At 38.9% G+C, this 23658-nt stretch overlaps 1 protein-coding gene across 4 annotated transcripts in view; it reads right to left on the bottom strand.

Moving 5' to 3' along the window:
• Positions 1–5745: 5745 nt before the first annotated feature.
• Positions 5746–23658, bottom strand: part of GCC2 (GRIP and coiled-coil domain containing 2) — a 37344-nt gene continuing 19431 nt past the window's right edge. For 3 of the 4 annotated variants that reach the window (XM_042458363.1, XM_042458362.1, XM_042458364.1), the window contains exons 9-23: positions 22500–22598; positions 20921–21040; positions 18378–18542; positions 18185–18289; positions 17135–17297; positions 16321–16421; positions 16121–16198; positions 14629–14766; positions 13694–13809; positions 13212–13388; positions 12709–12926; positions 11977–12171; positions 10282–10421; positions 9046–9247; positions 5746–8445 (exon numbers count right to left, since the gene is read on the bottom strand). In XM_042458363.1, the coding sequence (XP_042314297.1) occupies positions 8375–8445; positions 9046–9247; positions 10282–10421; positions 11977–12171; positions 12709–12926; positions 13212–13388; positions 13694–13809; positions 14629–14766; positions 16121–16198; positions 16321–16421; positions 17135–17297; positions 18185–18289; positions 18378–18542; positions 20921–21040; positions 22500–22598 (2088 nt within the window). In that variant the 3' untranslated portion in view covers positions 5746–8374. The other variant, XM_042458365.1, reaches the window with a different exon arrangement.

Below are 23658 nucleotides of genomic sequence, written 5' to 3'. Positions count from 1 at the left end.
TGCCATCTTGGTATAGTCATCTCATTTTAGCATCGGATTACAACTTTGGAGACAGCCATTCAGACTACCTTTTACACCGGATCAGAACCCAGATTAACCATGGGAAGTTCATATTGGACCTGATCCTTTCACTAGCGAAAATGAGGCTTTCACACCCATTCAGGGGCAAATGCCCCTTAGCGCGGGTCTTTTGAAAGCGAAGTAAAAGCTGTATCTTTTTAAATAAACCAGGTTCAGTCAAATATGAACTTGTCCCCGATCATGAAGAGATTTAGGTCAGAGGGAGGGCTGAGGGCCAAACATTCTACCCCTTCATAAAGGAGGAGGAGGATGAAGGAGCCGAAGGAAGGGTGCAAAGGGCAATCGGGGTGATGAGAGCCCGAGGAAGGATGCAAAGGGCAATTGGGGTGACTGACGGAGCAAAGGAGCCAGAGGAAGGGTGCAAAGGGCAATCGAGGTGACTGACGGAGCAAGAGGAAGGAGCCGGAGAAAGGGTCAAGTTCAGAGGCCAGAGGGAGGTCACAGAACAGAACAAGCCTCCCTCTCGCACCAGGCAGCTTTATCTCTCTTTTATTTTTTATTTTTGACAGACTATGCACATGCATTTTGCTACAGGGCGATACATATAGATAGAATGTGTGACTGCTTGTGCTACTTTGCCTTTCATTTGCTTGCTCCTGGAACGGCAGCCTCACTTTTGCTTTCAATATTCAAATGCTACAATGCGAATGTTACATATGTTTACTCTGCAAGAGGATTATTATTATTATTATTTTAATATTCGAATGCTACAATATAGATGGAATGTGTGTCTGCTTGTGCTACTTTCCCTTTCATTTGCTTGCTCCTGAAACAGCAGCCTCACTTTGCAAGTCTTTTTTTTAAATTATTATTTTAAAATGCGAATGCTACAATGCGAATGTTACAAATGTTTCCCTTTCAATTTGGCAAATTGATACAAAAGTGAATGCTTACACACAACACACACATCTGGAGGTTTTTAAATTTGGCAGCATATGCGCATTCTGCCACCAGCTTTTTTAAACAAAGGGGGGGGGGCAGAAGCACCCATCCACTTGCTGTAGGAAATGTCATCTTTGAGTAAAGCAGAAGTGAATTTGATTTGACAGCAGAGGAGCCTTCATTTTAAACCGGTTCCGCAAATGTGAACTCTCCCCAAAAGAGCTGCAATGGCATTCAGGGGTAAATTACCCCAAATAAGGTAAATTAGTGGGCACTTGCTTCCAGAGGGATTCTGGAGGGGGAGGATCCAAATCTGCCCAGTTCCATCCAGCGCCAATAGCTCAGTGGGAATGGGTTGTTTCAAATCTCTGTTTGGCCATGAAATCCACTGGGTGACTTTGGGAAAGTCACATGCTCAGCCACAGAAGGCGGCAAAGGCAAGCACCATCTAAAAAATGTTTGCCAAGAAAACTCCATAATAGGGTTGCCATATGTTGGAAACAACCTGAAGGCACACAACACACTACCTCTGGTGACTTTATGTAGTAAATGTGTTGAATAAAGAAACCAGTGTGGAACATGGTCCAAAAAAGTTAGGCATGCATATCCACTCCATGTTGCCTACTGAGGTATTTAGAAGACTCAGGCGATGCAGGGAGCTTAAATCTGAACCAATTCCACAATTTATCTAAGATTAGCTGGAGCGCTAAGATCTGTCCTGTATCTAGCCAAGGCAGGATGGAACTGGGAAGGGTGGTACTGGCTCTTTCCCTTGGGGTGGTGGCTTTTCTCAGAAGTAAAATATTGTGGTTTCAGAGTAAGAGGTCTGTGTGTGTGTGTGTAAGAGATACTAACCATTATCTATTTCATATAAAATGTATAAATGCTTAAGACGCTTTCTTAAATCAAGTGCGACACTGATTTAAGGAGACTACACAGAGACATATTGACTGCAAGGAATGGGTGGAAGAGTGACCTCATATACAGAAACTCCCTGGTTTGAAACCAGCACAGAACCAGACATTGCAATAGCAGTTCCATATGTGGGAATAGTTGAGTCATGGGGGGGGGGGGGGGGCACTACATATATCAATAGTCTGGCTCCTGCATGATTCAACTAGTCCATTGGGGATATCCCAGAGCAAACACACCCCATGACAAGTCATACCCCCAGTATGTCTTCCAGCTATTCTGTTTATTCCTGCTCAAAGTACATGATAAAATCAGCCACAGTGAAGCTACTGCTGCTTTGGAACCAGAGCCTATGCTTGGTGGTGACAGAATTTTTAAGCTATGGTCTTACTCATCCTAGGGCTAGAAGGGTGAAGTAGATGCACTGTCAGTGTCCTGTAGCTGCATACTATTTGTTGGAGCCAGGGGAGAAACACTTGGTATATTCCAGCACGCAATATGGTCTTCAGACAGAGTTTAGTCACCCCTTTCCCTTAAGGGCATGACACTGGTGCTTACATTCCTGAACCCCATCTGCTGTAATGCCACCTTGTATGTGGGGAAAAAAATAGTACTACTAGCTAGAGAGCCTAAAGCAAATTTTGCAAAGTGATGTTTTCTCCAGTGAGTTTTGTATTGACAAAGTAGAAAAGCTCTCAGTGCTGTTCTGTTTCCACTTTCGAGTTCAAGACTGATCCTGACAGATAAGAGGCCAGGAGATGTTAACATGACTTGAGTTCCAGTCCAAATATAAACCTTCAAGGGTTATAGCACATACAAATAGGATTCATTAACAGCTGAAAGAAGATCCAGAAACAAAAATACTTCTTAATAAAAGGGATAACTTCTGTAATAGTCTTCCCTTGAACATTAATCATTTTGTGAGATGGTTTCCTCATAACACTTAACTGTAAGAAACAGGCTTTCTAAGCCTCTAAACTGTCAGGGTGGATTAAGATCCAGACGTTTATTGCGGCACCAGAATTTTCTGGCAGAGATGTCCCACAAAACTACAATTCTCAGAATTCCATAGCGTTAAGCCTTGGCGGTTAAAATGGAGTCAAACTGAATTATTTCATCAGTAGTGCAGCCTGTGTCACTGACAACTGCACTGCAAATGGGACATCATCCTATTCCTCTTCCTCTGGAATACTAGCATATTTGGTCTTTTTCCAATTTCTGCACTTTGCTAATACATAAAAACAATATTCAACAAGAATCATACAGTTAGATTTTTAGTTATAGAATCCAACATTCCATTATCCATACTTTTTATAGTTTCACATTGTATCTGCAGCAACTGCTTCTACAGATTCATCTGTTGTTTCCCAAAATACTGTGCATTGTAGAATGATTTATTTTCCTGTGCTGAGCCAAAATAAAGCAAGATTACATTTTGTATCTGATGCTGTGACTTCCTTTTTGATTTGTTGCCAAGGTTCTATCTGATCCTTATGTATTTGATTTCAGCCAGTTAGCTGAAATAGCCAGAAGAGATGCTATTTATCATGCCACCCTCCCAAGTTCTGTGCATCTAAGGTACTTACCATTTACACAGAAACCAGAATCCTCAAGAGTAGACTACTAATCAAGTATTGTTGTGTTCTTTCCCACTAGTGATATTATGTGGATGACTCACAAACAAAAACAATACATTTAATTATCATGTTCTCATAGTTAGACACAGCAGTGATTCTAAGGGGCAAAACAGACAGCCCCAGTAGAGCAGCATCCTGCTGCCCCTTTCAGCGCTGGATCAGGGCTGCGGAAACTGCACACTGCGACCCTGATTCGGCAATTTGCCAGCTCAAAAAGAGGTCCTGAGGGCCATTATGGGTGGGTGGGTAGATGCTGGCTCTTCTTTGGCTGATGTGTGCCGGGGGTGTCCCGGACTCAGCAGACCTGCTAGTTTAGGCTGTAACAGTGTCTTGTCCTGAGAACTGGGACTGGGACGGGTCAAGAGAAGAAGTAGTGGCAGCTCTGGGCTGGCAGCAGCTTGGAGTGGGCCCAACAAGGGGCCATGATCTAGAATATTTCCCCAGTCATTTTCTCTTCTTCGCTTAGGCAGAGGCAGCATCTACTCGAAGTACACTCCTTTCTCTTCCCCTCCAGAACACAAAAAGTTTGGGAAACAGAGGAGACGACAGGATCGGAGCCTCTTAGTCTTATGCCCCCCCTTCCTGCCTTAAGCAACAATTTTCTGCTCCCCAAGTCTTGCACTCTGCACTTTGAGAACCACTGCAATAAAGATTTTAAGCTTTAAGTATATGGATTCAAGGCAACAATCTTACCTAGAAGATAGAAATCAATGCCACACAACTATTAGGAATCTTAAGAAGAAAAAAATCCAACAACAATAGTTCACAACTAACATTCCAGAGCAGAAAATACCAAAGTATACTTCAGAAATCCATCTATGGTTTGAAACCACTATCATTTAAATCTTGTACTTTCTGATTTAATTGTAGAATATGACTCAGATGTGTTCTCAGCTTCCTATTTTCAATGCTTCCAATCCATTTAGCCTCTGCACATTTAACAAGTTCTTTGTTCCTGTCATTCCAACAAATATTATTTCTATCTTTTCAAGTCTGAATTTGTCATGGATAATTAAAAAATTGGAGATAATACACCAACAGATATTTCTCCAGTGCCCTGAGCAGTGTTTTAATATCTGGATCCTGTAGCTGAAATGACTAAATGTACATTCAATAATTGTCCCCTCCTTTTTTGCAGCATTCATATTGTCTACTGGAGAGAACTGGACCCTAGAAGGAGTGCAAACCATAATGTATTGAGTTACTGAGCTGTCCTAACACAATGAGAAGTCACATCTGCTCTTCTATATTTGTTACTGTAGCATGGACAGTTAAACTATAATAAAGACCAGATTGTATCTCTCATCAGGATTTTGCACCTTTGTTGGGAAAATTTAATTTGACTCTTTAGAACTGATATGGAGCGCATGTAGCTCTCCAGAAGTTGCTGGACTACAACTCCATTCCTCTCTCAACTTTGACAGTACTGGCTAGGGCTAATAAGAGCTGCAATCCAAAACTACCTTGAGGGGTAGACAGTACCCTCCCTTTGCTTTAGAAACAGATGTAATAATCTAGAACAAAAAAATGGACAAACTCTAGTTTCTCCACTTGGGAATCTGAACACAAAGTCTAAAACCAATGTGATACCAGCAGTAACAATGGGATTTTTGGCTCATCCTCTATCTCCCTGAAGCTCTCAGTGGGGAGGGAGGGACAGAGTTCATTTATGTTTGTTTCTATTCTTTCCAAAGTGGAAGTCTAGCATACAGTTCAATGAGCAGGAAAAAATGCAACTATTTCAAAATACTAATCTAATCCTACTTAACTTTCAGAAAACAGTTAATAGAACTGCGAAATGAGAAGTGGAGGATGTATCATTCAGGGCAGAAGAAATCTGAGCAGTAGCTAAAAGGAATTCTAGGGCTGGAATATTCCTCTCATCCCACTCTACTGAGGAAAGGAAGGGGATTTGGGTCCAAAACATTCTTTCAACCGTCCCCTGCATGTGTCTATCATTCACTAAGGGCAGAGGAGACATAGCAGTGGAGGTCTACAGCAGGGACTTCCTTACCCACCCAGAATAAATGAGGTCTGGAATGTCTTCCTGCAACATCCATGAAGGGACCAAAACACTTTGATTCTAAGCCTTTGGGGCTTTAAAAGGTAAGAGTTCAGAGTGCAGGAAGAAAAATTTTTAGAATCCTGCCTTGAGCTGTTGGCACATGGGGGTAAAACCATATGTGATAGATTCCCCCTTTGGTTATCCAGAGAACACATGATTTACAAAAAGTCATGTTTTGTACTTTTCATTTTAATCTGAATTCTCCACCCGTTGCCCAGATTTCTAAACTTTCTGTGTAGTAAAAGGTTGTTTAGAGCATGTTAAAATGTTACATTTGCAAGTATAGTATTTTAATTAATATACTGAATATACATTTAAAATTGTAAAGTAACAAAAGTAAACTATATGCATAATTTATTCACAGTTTGGAACAACAAAATAGGCTTTGAAATGACTAAAAAGACAAAATGTTTGCTTTGTCACAGCTTCTTAACAATATTGTGCAGACAGAGAAATTATTTTCCATCAGTAGCCAGTGTTCAGGTACCACTTCAGGAAAAGTGAACTTTTAAAGAAAGTGCAAAGATATTTTCCTGCTGAGTTTAAACATGTAGAAGTATATGACAGGGCATATCCCAGAATATCTGACCCTCGGCGCTATCCTTGTAGGATTTAAAAAAAGAAATTCCAGTAACATTGCTTGCAGTGAAATTAACACTTGATGACAAAAGGTAAAATGGCTGTATTTTGAAAAGTCAGTGCAGATGTCGCTGTGCGTCTATGACAATTACAGATGCTGCAATAAATCAGATATCCTCCCCTTACTGCCTGTGCTATAAAAGTGGCACAAAGACATTTCTGATATAATAAATTAAATTGTGCACTTGTCATTACTGATGACAAATACTTAAAAGGTTTCATATGCCTAAAATGAGCTCACCTTCCAGTTGTTTTCAAGGTAGGTCAATATAACAGTAAAAATTAAATTGGTGGATTAGCAGTAGCTGCAAGTTTATGGTTTCATGTTACATTGAAAGACCTAGTGTAGTCTGCTATGCTATTCTTGTATCTGAAAATACGTGTTCAAGTAGTGGATTACAAAACACGTTTATTAGCCTAGACAAAAGACTCCTAAATACCTCTACACTAGATTTGCCATTTACATTCCTTCTCTGAGTTACTAGCACTTCCTTATCAATTCTTTTTATCTATGCGAATGAGTAACTGCCCTAAGTAGTCACTTGTACCTTGACTGCATTGGAATGAGTTTGTAAGTAGCATCAATGTATATACATTGAAATCTCCACTCCACTGCATAAAAGCAATTTCAAAAAAGCAGTTCTGACTTAATCAGCTGACCAACAATTTCATCCAGATTTCCTTTTTCTCAATCCAATTCATGTATTGGTGTGAGGAAGGAATATGACTCCTAGCATTTATGGGAAAGCAGGAGAGAGCAGAAAGTACTGTGCAAACAGTTGTTAGATCTATCTAGCCTTAGTTATGTTTAAGTAGGTGCACTGAAAAAAATGAGACTTACATTACTCATGACTAAATTTCAGTAAGTCCACTCCAGCAGTGCTAACTGTGTGGCCATCTAAATGCTGTTGAACTGCAAGTCCCAGCTGCTGCAGACAGCATAGCTAAAAACAACAAGTGTTGGAAGCTTCAGTTCAATATCTGGAAGGCTACACGATTCTCATCCTTGGTCTACTGTATGAATAAATCTGGATCCTGCTCTATACACTTCTGCATCTCCATTTTATATGAAGAGAGATGAAATGCTGAATCAGAGTTCAGAGATCAAGCATATAACTAGAAGTTTAACACTCCTGCTTGTTTTCACAAAGCGCTCAAACTGATGACTACTACTCATTCCATTTAAGATTCACAACCTACATCAAGCTATTCTATTACTTGATCTCCTCCATTCTATCTTTAGCCCTTATGACTAGACTAATACAACTGTGTCAATAGGTGTTTAAGCATCAGAACACAATGCCCTATTACACTTTATGTGAAGCTTTTTGCTTTGTTTTTAAAGTTATTAAAGCAGCTTGTCTCCAGTACTTATTAACTAGCGATTTAGTACACATTCTGAAGGATCTGACACAGCAATGTCCTATGCACTAGACATTACCTTATTAGCTGGAGGAATCACTAAGTAAGTTTGGCAACATTCCTAGTGTTGAATAAATTGAATGTAGGGCAGAGAGCCAAAGACTTCATTTTTGTATTTGTCTCTTGCTTTGAGATGAATAACCAAGTCGAAAAGAATGTGTTCAGGTACCTTGCTAAGTAAAATATTTATGTGGTGTGGGGGGAGGGGCATTAAAGGACCAATGCTGAGGAAGAAAAGAAAATCAAAATCATATGTTTGGATTTACGAATTGAGTTTATCCTTATCATTGATCACTAAATTGCATAGCTCACCTTTTTTAGACAAATAAAAAAATATGTTTCCTGAAGTGAGATACTACCACATCCAGAGTTCCAAGGTAGTTGCAAAATTTTCTATGTGCAAACTTACAGACTCATTTCCAGGGGAAGGGGCTTCAAAGACAGAAGAGGATATGTGTACTAATCTGCCTCCTCTAATAGGGGAGAGGGAACCTGAATAAAAGAAACCTGAATAGCTGCATCAGAGTTCCTACACCTATAGCAAAATAAACAGAGGAGAGAATCTGCACCCAGACTACTGGTATATTATTCTCCAGATATTAAGTCAAAATCAGATATAAAATAATCAACAGAAGAATCAATAAGAGTTACCCTTGCTACACATATATATGGTTCATTCTTCAGTGTTCCTCCCAGTGCAATTCCAGATTCTGAATGTTTCAATAAATATAGAATATTATCGGAGTCCAGACCAGCTGTGCAAATATGATGCCCACCCAGATGGCTGTGATGTGCTCTCCTCTTCACCTTAGAAAAAGACCAAGAATACAAACATCCTTTAAATAACAGCCAAGAGATTTAAAGCAAAGAGTTGAAAGCATGATTTGACTGTCAGTGCATTCATTATGCCTTAACGTATGAAACCTGACGCACGTTGGAGGCACTGCCTATGAAAGGCATATCTCAGCAAGAAGCAGCAAACATTTCCAAGTGAGCTGTCTTGCAAAGTCACCAAGCAAATAAACACCAAGTGGCACTGCAGGTGATACTGGACTAAAACTTCCATTGATTAAGTGGTTAGGGTCAATGGGAGATACGGTTTGGCAACATCTGGTGTACCACAAGCTGCCCATCCCAGATTTTCAACTGTTGAACAAAGATTTCCATACCTAAAACCATGCTCCAGTTTCTAGACTAAACATGTACTCAATATTAATGCACTCTGCTTTGAGTTACAAACATGGTCACAGCACCTATGGTTAAATGCTTTAGGTTTTGCCATTAGCAATGGTGTGAATGGCTTCAGAGGTCAAAAGAGAACTAAATTTCTTGAAGCTTGTCCCTTACTTCAATCTATCTCACAACTTTCCTTCCTCTTAATGAAGGTAGCAAAATAGCTTCATGTACCTTGAGCAATTGCAACAAGTTTTCCTTTCTCTTCTGGACTCAGCTGCAACATGGTATCTATGACAGGAAGAAGTCTCTCTCTTTCGCTACCTGACTTTAGAAATATAAATTGTAACAGGACATTCTTCAAATATTCCAGATTGGCAACAGATTTCTCTCGTTCTTGGTTCCTTTCTAAACGCCTTATTTCACTTTTAAGAAGCTGAAGATGAAAAACAAAGAAACAGAATCATAGCTGGATGTGTAGATACCAAGAAAGCCTATTAGACAAAAAGCATAAGAAGATCAAACATGCAGTGATCTGCAGCAATTGATTGAATGTATAATCACAGAATTGGACCACCAGGGCCATTCAGTCCAACCTCCTGCCATGCAGGAACACACAATCAAAGTATGGCACAATACAATGAAAGAATAGAATTAGGTTAGTTCACCCAGTTAAATTCCTTCTCAGGGAAGGATATAGCAGAGGGAACTGATCCTTTAAAAGATTAAAGCAATGGGAGAAAGTCAATGTCAACTAAGACAGTGCTACTCAAAAGTGGTGGCCCATGGACTAGTGTAAGCCTATGAACCATCAGCTGTTGGTTTCTGGAGAGCTTTTAGGAAAGGCATAAACAACTGTAGCAAATATGGTACCAGTTTCTGGTGTGCTGGAAAAAGAAATGTCAGTCCACTACATCAGATAGCTACAGCTACTTCAATAGCTAAAGCATAAACAATCCCTTCCAACAGCATCTGTAAGGAGAGAAAGCAAGCAGATCTTGGAAAGGTACTTTCAGTGAGCTATTCCATGAGCAAGAATCAAAAAGGTATTCTGTGAGTGCTAGCTTTCCCCTCTGGTTGAGGTACATCTGGTAGCAGGGCTTAAGCATTATGTTTTATTTTTGTGAGTGGGGCATCACAGCCTATGAAGGCAAGGGGTTGGACTTCTCTCCTTGTTAAGTCTTCATGCTTCATCTTTCTATTTTCTGTTCATTTATATTTAATTATTTGCCTTGGCTTTCCCAGGCTTCTGTTCCCTGGCCTTTATCTGTTCCCAGAAAAGTGCTGAGAACTGATCATGAGACACCATCTCCTGCAAGAACCTATGAGCAAGCACACAAAGGAATGCTTGTGGGAACAAGGAACTTATTACATTTACAAGATCTGTAGCAAGATTTTTGGACCTGGTAAAGAACATCTGAAAAACACACATACCATAAGATGAGTTTGAAAACACACACAACTACTAACCTTTATTTGTTCCATTAGAATTACATTGGTTGCTTCTGATTCACGAAGCAACCCATTTAAATGATCAGCACTCTTTGATGTGGTATTTAATTTCTGGATCAATTGTTCTTTTGTGAGCTCTGCTTCCCACTGTGGAGGTTCTAAAATTGGTCACAAAAATGCGATTTAAAATTTAACAGAAGTACTGTTTCTTGTGGTTGCTAGCAAATATTATCCATTTTTCCACTTCTACTAAAAATCCAAATTAGAGCCATCTCTTTCATTTCCATGTTTTCGTGAATAATGCCTCTTCAGGACCTTTTCAGATTTAAAACAAACAAATCATACACTTGCAATAGCTTTTAATCCTTTACCCTTTACAACAGTAGCCATTCCCTTGAGGCTGAAGCTTACAGAATTAGCCATTAGTCCAAATGAGTCATTTACCAAAATTACAGAAAAATAAAATGCAGGTGAATTGTAACTGTGTAAAAATAAAAAGGAAGTAGAAAAACAATGTTCAATGATTAATGGAAATAACTTAGTATGTAATTGTGTTTAAATTAGCTGATTATGTGTGCTAAAATACACTAAAACTCTGACTGAGGCTTTTATTACAAGAAAGTAGAAAAGTCCTGGGCATTTGAATTTAGTGATCTACTCCAAAATATATCAGGTATTTATGAATAATTATTGCAGTCCTTCCATTCACTCTCAGACTTCTTGTCTTTTTGTCTAGTTGGTGATGATTCCATCCCACCTGTTGTCTCAATTATGTTAAAAACAACAAAAAACCCACATTTAACTTTTTCAGATGCCAAGAAACAATCCAATTGTGCCTTAAGAGCTGCAGAAACATATAAAAGAGTAGGCTGCTCCATCCTAAGTAGGACCCTCTGAGAACGGAGAACAGATTCCTTAATACCTCTACTCATCCCAGTGCGTCTTCTAGCTTCAAGCAATTGTGAAAAAGGCCTGTCATTTCAGGGACTAACATCTGGCTACATTGACAACCATTTTGATGTTGGCTTCACTCTCCTCCATGACTTTCAATGGCCCAAATATTCAGAAGAGTGCCAGTTAGAACATCTGCAGATTGAGAGAGGCTTGTAGATACCTTTGTTGCCATAATAAGTGACCTGTGCTGCTTCAGATATTGTTGGGCTATAACTCCCAGCATAAAACATAATAGCTATACTGGCTAGGGCTGATGGGAGTTGCAGTTCAACATCTCAAGGACCACAAGCAATCTTGATGCACCTGCCACCAGCAACCAAAAATATGACATCAGCATGGCAGTTCAGATAAGGAAGCCACAGCCTTTGATGGTCTATCACAGTGGTTCTCAACCTGTGCTCTATGGAGCCTTTAGGGCTCTGCGAATCAGAAAGGTTGGGGAACTAGCTACTAATGCAGCCATTTCTTCTGAGACTTGTTGTGGCCCAGAGATTCAGAAGAAAATATCCATTATGCACCATTAGCCTGCCCTAACAACTCACCTGTTTTGTTTTAGACTCTTATAAGACATTACATGAAATGCTATTAGTAGGTAAGTTATAGTAACTTCAAACACACCATTTGGGAATCATAAATAAAAATCTGTTATAACTCCCCCCCAAAACAACAACAACAACAACTATTAAGCAATATCAATTCTGAATTAGGACAGGCACAAAACACAATTGAACACATGGTCATCTGAGAAACATTCCTTACCGAATTTTGTTTCTGGCGTATTAAGAAGCTGTTCTAAGGATGGTATGTGGGTACTAGTAGATGATACAGACTCTGTGTCAGTCATTTCCATTCCTTCACCCTCCTCCCTAGCTACAGTGTGGACGTCAAGAAGAGGAAGGTCGGTGTTCTTCCGTTCTCGCAAGTTCTTCGCTGGTAGGCTGGAAGCAGGAGGGCCTAAAAGACAAACCACTAGAAAATAAACCCTTTATACAAGAAAATTATTACTACTGTATATGAGAGTTCAACAAGTATTGTAAAATTAAAAAATAATGATTTACACCAGAATACCCCCAATTTACTTCTAAATTCACCTTAAAAATACGAATGAAATCCAACATTCTGTGGGTGGCTATGGGAGAACTCTCCTCCCATCCTTCAGTCCTCCATGCCACCTGAAACCTGACACTGTAGGGCAGTGATGTCCAAACTCTGGTTGCCAGAATCCCAGACCATTGGCCAAGGTGACTGAGGCTTCTGGGAGCTGTAGTTCAAAACACCTGGTGGGCCAGGGTTTGGACATCGCTGCTCTACGGTGTCCCAGCCCCCTGCAAGTTGCATTGACTCTTGCTGTTCTGCCAGTGGAATGCCACTATTAGATACTACCCTAAGATGTGTGTTTGGTGTAAAGAGAGTCATAAGTAGAAGTGAGTTAACAGTTAATAAGTGGCTTCAGATGAACACTAACTTTTTAGTAAATGGAAAGTAGCTTACTTTTGGTGTTTGCTTCACTTTTGAGTTGAAATAGCTGAGTTTCTACTTTGGACAGTTGCTGTTGTAATGTTTCCACTGTTTTCCTGTGCTCTTCTTGTAGATGTCTGACTTGATCACGGAAGCTGTTCCTAAGAGCTTCATTTTGGGCTGTCAGCTGATTCACAATCTGTGCATGTTCTGTCTTCATCACCATGTTTTCAGACTGTACTGTGCAGAGCCTAGAAGACCCCCCCAAGCCCAAGTTTCGACATTAGTATACAAAAATTACAGTACCTTGAGAAAGCAAGAGGCAATGGTGGCAGAAACCTCTAAAGTTACAACTACCAGTCTGGGAGGATTTCAAGAGTGTACTGAATCTGCCTCCCTCCCCCACCCCAACAGCAATATCTATCACATGGTAGCTCTGGCCCTTTATGATTAAATGATCCATTCACACACAATATTCTAAGATCAAATGCCATTTGCAAGCACAACAGTATGATTTACATAGCACAGCAACTTACTTTTCTCGGAGCTCTGCTTCTTTTGCCACAGTTTCCTGAAGAATTTTATTGTGTCTTTCCAGCAGGGTGTCATGTTCAGATTGTAATGCCTGCAGTTCAGTTACATTAATTTGTAAGTTATGCTGAGTGTCTTGTAATTTGATCCTTAGTTGGTCCATTACCTTTTCCATTTGTTCTCTAAAAGGAAGAAAATATTTGCAAACACCTGTTTCTGAATCTTTTAGTGACCACTAATAGACCACAAAACCAAATTCTTCAGTATTTCATTGGATTTAGTCATATACTACTATTATTTGAATGGTATAACAACATAAAAGAACTGTATCTTAGAATTAGAAAACGGAATGGTGCCCTACATTGCATGTGAATTAAGTATGTCTTAGCTCCACTGTGCAATGACTTTCAGGCAGGAAACCGATCTTTGCAAGGTAATTTTGATTCAAAACAGCATTGACCAAGCCAACCAACTATGCAACACTTACCTTTCTTGTTTTGTCACATCAGTGTCAGATTGGGAACTTTTGATTTTCTGTTTTAAAACATTATGTACACGGACTTTATAGCTCTCAAATTCAGAGGTAACAGCAGCATGTTCTGCCTGCAATGGCATAGTGGGAGAGAAGGTAGTCAACTCTGTTAAAGGAGAATATATTTTACAAAGACTTACATACTTCTTTTACTTGGGGTCCATTTGTAGGCATACATTCACCTGTATACTTTTTTAAACAGAACAAGACTACATTCCTACCTCAATGATAGGCTGTTACAAAATTATCAAGATGCACTTTATCAGAATGAGAGTAAAAACACTTCTGCCTCAAAGACAGCATCAACATTATTCATGATTTCCAGATATACTTTTAATGTATGAATAATTATGAAGTTATTTTGCAATCAATGTGTAAACAACTACTATATATAACATTTATAATGCAATATTGGCCAGAAACCTCACAAGTCATGACATATCTACCTGTCATAAGTCATTCTCTCCTACAATCACATCAACCAAGTGCCTGAATAGAATTACATCAGATTCTGACTCACTCTGTTTTGCAAAAGCAAATGAGAAGGGGGGAAATTTTATATTAAATTTTGGGAAGAGTTGTGAAAAGCATACAAAAGCGTTTTCCAATAGCAGGATATCATTCATTTAGCTTTTGTGTATCCATACAAGGATTGCCATAGCACAAATGTTCTCAGCAACAGACTGAAGTCTTCTCATGGCTTGTTTCCCATCTGCTCTTGAAAACATCCTTCCGGGAAGTACTACCTATCTTTTGTTACCTGTTGTTATGAAGAACCTATAATTGAAAATATAACTTGGACCAGGGCTAGAATATATGCTTATAAAGGTGAACATGTAGAAAGCTCTGCCACTTTAGCTCTACACTGGTCTACTGTTAACAGAAAATACCTTTGCTGCACTGCACTCTTCTTGGAAAGCTGTCAGTTTCTGCTGATAAGTATTCAGAACCCGCTGGTGGTGCTCTAGGGAAGTCCGAAGGTGTTCTTGAATTTTGTGTTTTTCTGAGGTTATCTCAGCCAACTGAATCTACAAAAGGACATTTATTTGAGTAAGTTTAGAATTTAGCTGTGGATATTAATACTTCTCTTGGAAAGCAGAATAAATACTACATTATTTCACTACAAGTTGCAAGGTACTCCATTTCCTTGTGGCAATAGCATGGTTGTGGCAAAAAATGGTACTACATCTACTGTTATGTGAATCTGAAAAGCCAACTGAGAAATTGTCACAGAAGTGTAGAAAAGGAAGCTTCAAGTAGTAACTATGTGCCTTCAAGTTGCTTGCTGATTTCTCACAACAACAGTGTTTTGTTATGATTTTATTTTCATGAACAGAATGGGAATTTCATAGGTTTTTTTTTGCAGCAAGGACTACTCAGATGTGGTTTTGCCAGTTCCTTCCTCTGAAATATAGCCTACAGCACCTGGTATTCGTTAGTACTTTCCCATCCCAAGTACTAACCAGGGTATGCAACTGGAATTCACTGCAGCTTCTCAACACATATACACATAGAATAAGATAAACTAATTTTATACACTGTACTTCCCCCCCCTACACTCATGTAGGAAACATGAGTGAAATGACCATTATAACCAATTACCTGTAGTGTGGAACAGGGCTTCTGGTTCTCTGTGCGAATTCAATTTTCAGTGTGATTTTATTTCCATTTAGATGACTGTATTTCGGATGATCCAGTTAAACGACTACAACAAATTTCATTTGAAACCTCAAGCACCTACTCCATTTCTTCCACTAGCAACGAACTGTATTTAGTAATACTTAATTTGGTTGGCTCATCTACACTAACTGTTATCTGCACTTTGATATTTTTGTAGTGGTCACAGATTTGTGCTCTATGTATGTTTGCTTAATTAGTTTTCTATAACTGAAGCTCCCATTTTGGTTATGGAAATAAAATCAAAGTGGAGTGAGGAGAAATGTGTGTGTATGGAAAGAAGGCAGAAATGAAGACTGGCATAGTAAGAAGGGTTGCCCTGCTTATCCAACGTCCTCAATAGGCTTATTCGTTTCTGTCTATGGAAAAAGGGATTGGACAATACACACTTAGGATATTCCTTCCCTCTCCATAGGAAATACATCTGTTTTCAGCATGTATTGAAAAGTTAAGACTATTGAGTTCACAGGGCCTTATTAATAAAAAACTGAGTCTAGGACTGCAGCCTATTCATGGCAGAAGTTTTAACTTCCGTATGATTTACATAAATATAAGCAGAATGGCTACTTTTAAAATGTAGTGTGGTAGGCAGATGGCACATAGAGTACAAACTGATTATAGATATAATATCAAGCCATACCTTCAGCTACCACTCTGTCAGATATAATGCTTTCTCACTAAAACAAAAAAGAAACATTGTCTTGCCTTATAAACTTCCACTTGCTGCTGACTTGCTTCCAATTCTCCTTTTAATGATGCTTGAAGTCTAAGTAGTTCATTTTCCTGAGAAAAAAGAGCTATTTTGAATAATTTATCATACCGTAGAAGACAACAACATATGATTATCATTTTACCCAAAGGAAAAAAAGAAAAGCAGAACACATAGCAAAAGCTTTGAGACTTACTGCTTGCTTTGAATCTGCCAATTCTTTTTTTGTTTTCACCAGTAGCTGTTTGATCTTGGTATTCTTTTCCTCATACTGTTGTATAGTACCCTGAAATGACTCTATAAAACAAAGAAAGTAATATGGATTAGTTACACAGCTAGAAGTAGGAATTTTGTGAAACATTAATAGATTTTTCTTCTTCTTCTCATATTCTTCAAGTTTAGGAAAGGAGAAAAATAATTAAGGTCCAAAACACATTGTAGAAATAATCCAGTTTGAGACCACTTTAACTGCCCTTGCTTAGTGCTAGGGAATCCTGGGAACTGTAGTTTATCGTGACACTAGAATTCTCTGACAGAAAACACTAAATGTTTCACAAAACTACAGTCCCTAGAATTCCCAAGCATTCAGCCAGGGCTGTTAAAATGGTCTCAAACTGGATTATTTCTGTAGTATAGTTCGGATTTAAATTGAGATTATGCTAGAACATTAGAGCAGTTAAATTAATTTTCATTTTAAGGCTCCCCTTCACTCCTCCCCCCCAATTAAAAAGTATTCCAAATTCAATGGATAATATGAAAATCTCTCTTTAATACCCACAAACCAGGGTTTCTCACTGAACACAGAAGAATCAAGAATGGTAATCTGCTCCACAAATGGGGAATTTGTGAAATGTCTAGTGAACTATTTTTCTCAATCTTTGGAACAAAATCTATCGATTGATGCTAATTTTTACAGTTTTGTTTCTACTTTCTGGATAAATATTAAGTCGTCTTGGTATAACAGAATATATACTAAACCAAAACACAAAGAGAAGAGGTATCTTGCTCACTGATTTCTTCCTGTAGAGTTTCTTGCTTTTGTTTTTGAATTTTAATCTCTTGTTCAAGGTCTTCAATTCTGCTGCTTTTGTCAGCAATTTTCTGATTAAGTTCTTTTACAAAACGTTCATAATCAGCTATTTCCATGTCCATCAATGTACTTTTCTGTGCATCCTGTAAATTGCAAAATTCAATGTGACATTTCCATACAACATATGCAACTGCAGCTAGTAATAATAGTTAATCTAGTAGATCTAATGCATGGATATGGTGGCTTAGTGGTTAAGACCATGATCAGAAGATTGGAAAGTTGGCAGTTAGAGGCCCAAGTGCTGCATGACGGGGTGAGCTCCTGTCACTAGTCCCACCTTCTGCCAACCTAGCAGTATGAAAGCATGTAAATGCAAGTAGTTAAATAGGTACCACTTCGAGGGGCAGGGGGGCAACAGCATTCGGTGCAGTCATGCTGGCCACATGACTACCAGAATAGTTCTTAGACAACGCTGGCTCTTCAGCTTAGTAACAGAGATCAGCACTGCCCCCTACAGTCAATTATAACTAGGCATTCACATCAAGGGACTACCTTTACCTTTAGTAAACCTAATACTACTACTTTTGAACTACTGGTAGTAGACCTTTCTCCTTTATATCAATTTAACATGCCACATACTGCCCAATTAAAAGATATTATGATTCATTACAATAACAAATAAAGCCAGAATCATAGGGATGAAGCAGAAGCACTCTGGCTGCAATCAGCCAGGGACTGTAGCAACTGCATGGTCCGTTCTCAAAGTGGGCTGCCACTGTGGCCCCAAGGCAGAAGCTGGGAGGAATGGATTAAATCCTCTCCTAAAAGGGTTGGCTCTTGCAGGCTTGGTGTGGCCTCAGTGTGGCTTCCAGCTGCTTTGGGGGTATGCGTCATTTGAATGCTATGCCCCCACAGTGGCCAGAAGCCCCTTTATTCGGCCTATCAGTTTCAGACCCATGTTAAATTATGATTACTATATAATCACAAGCCAAAAACCAGTATCAGAAAGGTAAAGTAGCCCTTAGCCTACCTTCTTTGCCAATTCCAACTCTTCTAACACTTTTTGAAGATGTCTCTTTTCTTTCTGGAGCTGTACCTGGAGTTCTTCAACTTCTTTTACAGCATTAGAATGGTCCTGAAAACACATTTTAAGTATTCCTCATTTAGAAAAAAGAAACAATTTTATTTTAAGTTATCTTCACTTTCATAGCATTTACTATTACCTTAATTTTTTGTTCTTTTAGAAGTTTTTCTGCTTCAAGTTCTTTATCAACTTTTGCTTTGGATCTCTGTGTTTCTAATAGCTGGCTTTCTAAAAGCTTTGTGTTAGTCTGTAGAGTCTCAATACGAGCCAAGAGATCTTCATTAGCAGAGCGGCACTGGTCTTGCTAAAATGATAGATGAAAAGAACTAATGTAATTAAGACAGGAAACCATTATTTTGCACATTGGAGTTTTTGGCTATATATCATTTACAATGTGAGTAAAGCAAGCAAAATAAAATAAAATAAAAAACCAAACGCACACTACTTTTTTGGGTTTTTTTTCTGTCAAGGATCAGATTCTCTTGGGCATAACCTGTAAGGAGTTTTTATGTAGAGTATTGTTAAGCCAAAGACTGTGGTGGTTAAGGCCAGAGCCAAAAGCGAGTGGGATATCTGTGTTCGCTTTTTTGCCACCCCTCTTTTCTCTTTATTTTTTAATAAATATTTATATACCACTTGGATCCAAAAAATTTAAAGCAGTGTACATCAATAAATCTTTATGTTGGTATTGAAACAGATGTTATGTTGGACAAATTAGGATTGGCTTGCATTAAAAAATGTTTTAACGTATTTAACATATTTATAAATGTTGGAGCATGTCAGCTTTCCTGGAAAAGAGCATTTCATTTTGCAGGTGCCACCACACTAAATACTCTGCTCCAAACAACCACTGATGAGAGCCTAGGAGCATGTGACAATGCCAGGAGGGCCTAGTCAGATTACCACAAAAACTGAGTAAGCCTACAATGGAGAAGATGGTCTCTCAGATAACCAAGTCCTGAATTGTTTAGGGGCTTTATAAATAAACAATAAAACCTTTACTCTTTATTTTTATATCCTACTCCCAATCCTTTCCCCCTCCTTTCTGTCTCTTTAAGCAGCAGGCTGCCAGAAGAGGGACAGGTAACTTTCAAAAGAAGCTTGAACTTCTGAAATGAGGTCAAGTGAAATATGAAAGCAGGCTGAAGGCTGGAGGTTTCCCACACTTGATGTAGAGCTTAAAACAAGTTTAAAATATTTTGGTTCAAAAGCAGAGCATGATTTTCTGTTTAACTTCTTTTTATTGGTGGTTCTAAGCCCAGGAATGCTTTCACTTTAAAAGAGTATGCCTTGTTAGAATCTAAACAATTTAAATTATAATATCCAGAATTTACACATAAACAGCCTATTGTGATAACGATTTAAAAGAAGAAAATTACTGTAGACAGTCCTGTAAACCCATTTTATTCAGACAGTCAGAAAAGAAATTTGTGACCTTGGTTTTCATTATACGTGGATCTTTACAAAATTGGTAATTCTTTAAAAAAGAGGGGGAAGAACCTGCAAGATTTGAGATCTTCACATGAAAATATAGGATCATTTCAAATTGCTAGCTAAATGGAGCCAGCATGGCATAACGGTTTGAGAGATGGACTGTGACTCTGGAAACCAGGATATGAATCCCCACTCAGCCATGAAAACGTACTGGGTGAACCTGGGCAAGTCACATTCTTTCAGCCTGAGACAAAGGCAAAGGTGAACCCCGTCAGAACAAATTTTGCCAAGAAAACCACATGGGTTTGCCCTAGGGTCATCATAAATTGGAAACAACCTGAAGACACACACAAAAGCTAAATAAAGAAAGAAGGTGAAGAGAAAAAAAATGAAAAGATAAATGTCCCTATTCAACAAAGATGTTACAACACTCATTATTTGTTTCTTGTCCTAGAGTGGCCTAGAGATAGTGCAACAGTCTCTTGCCTAAAAATATTTTAACAGAATTTATTTTAAAACACTGCTCTCACAAAAGAAAAAATAACCACACATACATTATCTCCATAACAACTTAGCACCCCCCTAAATTAAAAATAAATAAATCTGTGCTACTTCTAATGACTATATACTATCCAAAGAATATCTTCATGGGGCTATTAATCAGCAGGAGAAAACCAAAATTGTTCTGTGTCAATGAACTGTCAGATTTCTGCAGATGCATAATCCTATGAATGACACTTTTACAAGCATCCAACCAGTAGATGTTCCCTTCTAAGATGTGGGCTGATGAGAGAGCTTGGAAATGTTCAGTATTTGCACTGCAAGGTAAAGAATGCCACAGCCCCCATAGTCCCTGATCATGTTGGCTGGGTCCAGAAAGGTAGCTTTTGCAAGCTCTGGGTAACACAAATACCACAACACTATTTCCAACCTCTGTCTTACATCAACTTCACCTATGAAAGCCTCTTCTATCAGCTACTATGACCAAACAGAACCTCCATGTAGAAATGCAGTATCCTTCTCAAAAAGAAACAGTGGGACACTACTGTTTCCTATGCCCTACAGTAAGGTTTTCAGAGGTATTTGGGCTAGATTTGGTGACAAGTGAGCTGCCATAAATCACAAATTCATCACCCAGTCACTGATTTTCCAACTCCAATCCCATTTCTTCCAATTTATTTGCCTTGTTACTTCCCATCTATCAAATTATGGACAAATAAATTTTTTAATGTTTTAAATAAACAATACCTGCTGAGTTGAATTCTCCAGCTGTCTTGTAAGGTCATCAACTTGCCGTTCAAAATTACGAGCTCGCTCCTTTTCAAAATCCAGCTGTTCTGCTTGTTTGTCAAACTCTAGTAAAAGATTCTTGGAACACATACAAATCTTTTTCAACTTTTGTAAAATATACAGAAGTATACAATGTGTGATGTATGTGAAGTATGACGTGTACATCTATCTTTATTAAATACTACAAGAACGTTTGAGAAATCTGATCTATTTCTTCACATGGAAATAATCAGTTTTCTTTGTAAGTCTTTTAAAAGATCTATATCAATGTATTTGCCTTCCACAACATCACTGTGAATTTAGTATTTTTTTTTAAAGCAGCAATATTTTACTGTTGGTGAGAATTAATATCTACAACCGATTACATCAGATACTGAGCAAATAAAACTTCTGTTTGCATAATGGACTGCCAGCTTCTCTTCTCACTGGGGCATCTGCTGTTTCCCCATCCCTGGAGATTATGGGATACAGAGTAATACAGAAAGGATGGAAATCTGTTCTGCTGATACAGTGGGCCCTTCCCTTATGCGAGGGATCCGTTCCGGACCCCCCCCCCTCCTGTAAAGGAAAATACTGTGAATGCTCAAGCCCCATTGAAAACAATGGGGCTCATGCATGGGGTGTAGCACGATGTGCATGTCACAGGTGTGCATGCCACTGCCACTACTAGTGTGCAGCTTTCAGCATGAGCTGAAAGCCGTGTATGACACAGGCACACTGTACTTTTCTATCAGTGGAAGATGCCAGTTGGAGAATGCCTGTTATGTTTATTTCTGTGACAGTGCTGAATTGAGGCTGACTTAACAGGCAGCCAATTTAATCTCTAATTAAAATTTTATTAATTTATAGAGACAGCTGTATCCAATCCTTCTAGTATTCATATACCACTCAGAGCATCTCGAACAATTTAAAACCATATACTGTAGCTGTCTTCATATACAGTATAGAGTTATGCTGCTTTTAAAAAAGCAAAATGTTGCTGGCAAAATATAAGGCATAAAAGCAAGTGGAGAGAGACATTTCAGCTAACTCATGTATAGACTTCAAGGTAACTATGCAACACCTAGATGAACAATACTTGGTTCTGTGTGCTTCTCCTTTGTTTTGTCGTCTTCAGTGAGAAAAAAAGTGGCAAATGAAACTCCGCTAACTTTTCAACTGCCGCACTTACACACAACAATATCAACCCCTTAGCATTCTTCTGTGAACTTAGAACAATTTAAGAAACATCAAATGCAACCATCCAAGTTATAGAAGAGTAGAACAACTGTTTATGCAGGGGACTGTGGAGATAATGTACTAATTCAAAGTGTTCAGCAAGATTTTTCTCTTCTCCAACCCATTCTTCCTGACAAACCACAATCCATGGCAACTACAGCCTCCCCCATAAAATTCTATGGCAGCTTTAAAAGGAGATGGCCAGAAGCAAAGTCAGAACAATTCCAGTGAATACTGAACAAATATGTTTTATATCATAGTAGAGAAGCCTTGATCAAGAATTTCAAGTATACCAAGCACTCATGTGCCTCTATTTCACCTTATAGCTCTCAGCTCCTTGAATAATGTCTCCCATCGAGGTAGATAGTTGCTCCTTCTCTGACTGTGACAATGCCAGTTCTTCTTTAAGTGTCTGTACCTAAGTGCACAGATAGGTATAAGGCTGTTAATGACAATGACGTGATCAAAAAATAATCTTCCATCAAGGTAGGGGATTTCCCCCCCCCCCCTGATTTCCTTCTTCCCTCATACCCCTCCCCAAAGATTTTTCCAGTCCTCCTGAACACATTTTCAGACTGCAGGGGAGTTAGAACCTAAGAACACTCCTTTCCCTGACTGAAACTTCATTCATGAAATGGCTAATTTTTGAAAAACAAATAAATTAATAAATCTGCATCTCAATATACAGTATCTAAACATACAACTACAGTGGTACCTCGGGATACGAATTACCCAGCTTACGAATTTTTCGGGATACGAATAAATCCCATAGGGATTTATTGTTTCGGGTTACGAACGTTTTTTCGGGTTACGAAAAAACGCCGGCGCTGTTTTAAATGGAGCCGCGGCGGAGCCGCGGCTTTTTTTCCCATTAGCGCCTATGGCAATTCGGGTTACGAAGGTTTTCGGGTTACGAAATTAGCCGCGGAACGAATTAATTTCGTAACCCGAGGGAGCACTGTAGTTGTAAGTCTGTCAAGGTAAACACGGACAGGGAAATGCTCATGTCCATGCTATGATACTAACTTCTGTACCACACTGCCATTTTGAACACATAGATACTGGAACATGAAAATGCAAAAAGGGAGGGGCTGTCGGTGAATAGCAGAGACTGAAATATTTCCAATTTAGCTGGATTACTGATTTCAAAATGTGTCAATTATCATCTTCAAAGCCTTCTCATGCAAATGCATCAAGCTTTGTAAAAAACTGAAACCAAAAAGCAGCAATCATACATATGCATTTCGCCAGCTCTTCATATAGCCTCATCCCTGAAATACACATTAAGCTCTGGATGAAACAAAATAGAGCAACACTTTAATAAGACAGTCACTTATGAGAAAGCTTTAGAACAGGGGTAGGCCGGGGGCCGGGTTGGTGTCCCCCAGACAACCGGGGGGGGGGGGGGGATAAAAAAATAAAAAAAAATGGAAAAAATTTTTAAATGTAGGACAAGTTTTTTAAAAATGGGGGACATG

Source organism: Sceloporus undulatus, chromosome 3 (assembly GCF_019175285.1).
Source record: "Sceloporus undulatus isolate JIND9_A2432 ecotype Alabama chromosome 3, SceUnd_v1.1, whole genome shotgun sequence".
Classification (NCBI taxonomy): domain Eukaryota; kingdom Metazoa; phylum Chordata; class Lepidosauria; order Squamata; family Phrynosomatidae; genus Sceloporus; species Sceloporus undulatus.
This window is presented reverse-complemented; position numbering and strand designations above follow the sequence as displayed.